General features: G+C 30.2%; 2 protein-coding genes across 3 annotated transcripts in view; both read right to left on the reverse strand.

Moving 5' to 3' along the window:
• The window catches only part of LOC123016173 (cytochrome P450 9e2-like), a 4,411-nt gene extending 3,907 nt beyond the window's left edge, over nucleotides 1-504 (reverse strand). For both annotated transcript variants that reach the window (XM_044416408.1, XM_044416407.1), the window contains exon 1: nucleotides 18-504. In XM_044416408.1, coding sequence (XP_044272343.1) covers nucleotides 18-217 — 200 coding nt within the window. In that variant the 5' untranslated portion in view covers nucleotides 218-504. The remainder of the gene's footprint in view (nucleotides 1-17) is intronic.
• Nucleotides 505-2,464: 1,960 nt separating this feature from the next.
• On the reverse strand, nucleotides 2,465-3,205 carry LOC123004065. Its single transcript, XM_044397181.1, has one exon. It carries the CDS (start codon nucleotides 3,203-3,205, stop codon nucleotides 2,465-2,467), a length of 741 nt encoding a protein of 246 aa, XP_044253116.1.
• Between the last annotated feature and the right edge of the window lie 277 nt (nucleotides 3,206-3,482).

The raw sequence follows: 3,482 nt of genomic DNA on the forward strand, positions 1-3,482 counted from the left end.
AAAAATGAAAAACACACCGGTCATTTGGATATTTCTTGTAAATGTCAGCAGATATTTCACCAAAATTTTTCTTTTGAATCACAGAATCCCACATACTTCCTACGAGAGGCCATGCTGACACATGGGTGATGTTTCTTTCTTCCCAAAAACTTGCCGGTTTTATTAACTTGTAATAAATGAGAGCACCCAAAATCACACTCAGGATTATTATCAACATTTTGTTAGAGACTGATGCTCTGCAGGCGCGAGTTGCTTACTTATAATGTGTTATCACTATTATTACGAATTACAAGTTGTTGAATCAAAATAGAAAGATTATAAAATTAAGAGTGTAAAACATTGCAAGTATTTCTGTTTATCTTTCTGCCAGAGGAAGAAAAACATCAAAAATAGATAATAGAATTTGTGATGATTAGATGTTTTATCGATCAACTTTTTATAATAAATGAATATGCAATTCTAGCTGCCACGTAATAAAAAAAACACTCAGGATTATAGTCTACATTTTGCTATAGACTGATCTTCCATAGACGCAAGTTGTTTATTTATAGTTTGTTATCAAGAGTTAGCGAATGAAAACAAAAAGATAAGGAAATCAGAAGTGTAAAACATTACAAATACTTATCTGTAATCATTTCTCTGCAAGCGGAAAAAACACTTGTCATTATAACAAAAAGATTTTCTTAACGATCTATTTCTTTGAAATAAATTTAAAAACAATAGGAAATATAAATAAATAAATAAATATAATATGCGTTCAGACTCTTTTTCAAATTGCAAGTCATCAATGCTTATTTATTTATTTTATAGCTATCCAATAAATGAAACTGGAATTTAAGTAGCCACGTCATAAAAAATTTGATTGGAGTTTTAATTAAATCTATGCGTCGTCAAAAACATTTTACATACCATAAAAATTTTTGTTAACAATTTAAGAAAAAAATTAGAAATCAAAACTTTAGTAACATGAGTTTATAAAAATAATAAAAAATAAGAAAAATGTTGGAATAAACTAGGGAATAAATGATATATTACATAATTTTGTAGTTAATAAGTTTTTAAACACTGCTGTGAATTAATTTTTCTGAATCATTGAGAGTTTTTAGTTTATCTCAATGACATTGAGTATTGTTATTGTTTATAAAAATCATCGCAAATAATTAATTTAATTGTCAAAACATTTGTGCATTAGATCTTGTCATTCTAAGTAGTATAAAATATCATTGATTTAGTTTTATTAGTTTGTAGTAATTAAAAGCATAAAAAATATTACATAATAAAAAATAGATACCTACATATTTTAGGTTACAAAATGTTATCTTTAGTACTTAATGTAGAGTAGTCATTCGTTATAAATGAATCATCACAAACGTTTAATTACGATAAATAATAGTAATTTTTTTTAAATATATTTTTTTAACCGTCTAATAATGTTTTTCTTTGTAAGTAACTCTAATAAAAATGTAATAAAACTCAAAATATACCCAGTGAAAAGAATATAAATCGCTGCTGAAACATCTTCAAATGACAAGTTATCAGGATGAACAATTTCTTTACTTTCTAGCTCCTTTTTGAGCGTTTGGTAATATTGTTTTCTAAACCAATTCGGAATTCCTGCAGCTAGTAATCGTCCAGTAGCTATTTTAAATCGTTGGTGTAACGGATATCCTCTGGTCAAAAAAACATATACAAACTCGTATTTAATTTCTCTTAGAATTAAATGCACTTGAGGCTCTTTTTCCCCTTTCAGAAACATTTTATTTTTGAGACTTTTAAAAGACATACGTGTATCAACAGTGGCAAGATTTTCCCCGGACGCAATTTTGGTAAAATATTCTGCAATATCAGTATTCGGAACAATAGTAGAACACACATTGTTGACATAATCGCCAAAAGATTCATCTTTAGATTGATACAAGTCTTTAATTTCGCCATAAACAGTACAAGGAATTTGCTTTCTGACAATATCTTTCAAAGTCTCGGTTTGGTCTTGGTACAAATAGCTGGTGAAAATTCGAACCATTTCACGTCGGAAAGCCGTCGAAATGACATAAAACGAAAAGATTGCAACACATGCCAAGACTCGATTTGACAATCTACTAATTTTCAGTATTCTGGAATTGCTAGATTCTAGCAAAATCTGGAAGTGTAGTTCGAAGGATTGCAACAAGTCGTCTTTTCCAAAATAATGCCAAACAACACTCAACACAACCAAAGAAAAAAAAATCAACACCCAAATAATTGAATTAAAAGCATAGAAGATTATTTCCCAGTCGGGTACAAGTTGGGCTTTTGGTACCACCCAATGTTGGGTCACAATGCCCCAAAAACTCGTCAAATCAAATTCTAAGACTTGTCTACTTGTTAACAACATGAAGTTATTGAGCATTAAATGTTTTTGTCTCGTCTGTAAGAAACCTGTAGATAAGACTTGACAAAATTTGTAAAGTGATAAAAAAGAGTACTAACCCAACACATTGGTGTAAGTTTTGTTAATTCGTGAAGTACCAAAAGCCCCAATTTTGTGACGAGTCACATTTATCTGAAATTGCAGCAATTCCTGAATTAGTTGGAAGTTTCTGAAAGCAATTCCTTGAAGATGATCGTCGTGGTCACTGTAGAGAAATGGGTACATGTTGAAATAGACAGCTGGAATTGTGGTGTTCCTCCAAAATTTTGGTAGTGAGGTACTAAATAGTGCTGTTGGGTTCAATCTGAGACAGGGGCCGAGAACCACGGGTTTTACCTCTTCAGGAAGCACGTTTTCATAAACGTAAGGTTTGTAGGTAATTGCGGTACCTTCAGGTGTTAGAATTATTACGTTATGAACAAAATAGTTCAATAATTTTTGAAAAATTTCAGCCGGTTTGAAGATTCCACTTAAAATTATGTATTTAGCCCGCGAGTTAAAATGATCAAATTGATCTAAAAAAAACAACATTTGGTCAATATTCAATACTCCCAATTTAATGACGTATATATCGGGCAGCCGGAATTTGAATAAAGTAAAATATTGCACACTACTGCTCTGGTAAATCACAGGATAAGTAAGTCTGAGGTTGGTGTCAATTACATAAATCACTGTTTCAGATTCTGCAAATTTTGCAACGATTCGACTAACACATTTCGCTGTTTTATCAAATTCTGAATCGCCAATTTCGCCGTTAAAAAGCGTTAAAAAAATACAGACAGAAAGTAGTTGCATTTTTGAACTGGCTTAATTTTACTTTATTTCAGGTCTGCATGAAGTAAACACGAGTCGTAATAAGAGGTGTTTAACCAGAATTAACTGCAATAAATAAATAATAAAATCAGATATTGATTTGACACAAATTATTGTCAACATGGAAAACTTGAGCTTAATTTTGGTAATCTTTAAAAATATTATGATGTATTAACAAAAAAGAATTAAAAAGCCGATTAAACTCATAACATATTTATTTCACATATACTAGAAAAATGAAAAATTATGAATATTTTAT

This window comes from Tribolium madens, unplaced genomic scaffold, assembly GCF_015345945.1.
Source record: "Tribolium madens isolate multiple individuals breed KSU strain unplaced genomic scaffold, Tmad_KSU_1.1 Scaffold_1;HRSCAF=32;Tcas5.2_LG8, whole genome shotgun sequence".
Classification (NCBI taxonomy): domain Eukaryota; kingdom Metazoa; phylum Arthropoda; class Insecta; order Coleoptera; family Tenebrionidae; genus Tribolium; species Tribolium madens.

Excerpts from the sequence above, each read along its gene's own strand:
- LOC123004065 (XM_044397181.1), bottom strand. The coding sequence starts at position 3,205 with ATGCAACTACTTTCTGTCTGTATTTTTTTAACGCTTTTTAACGGCGAA.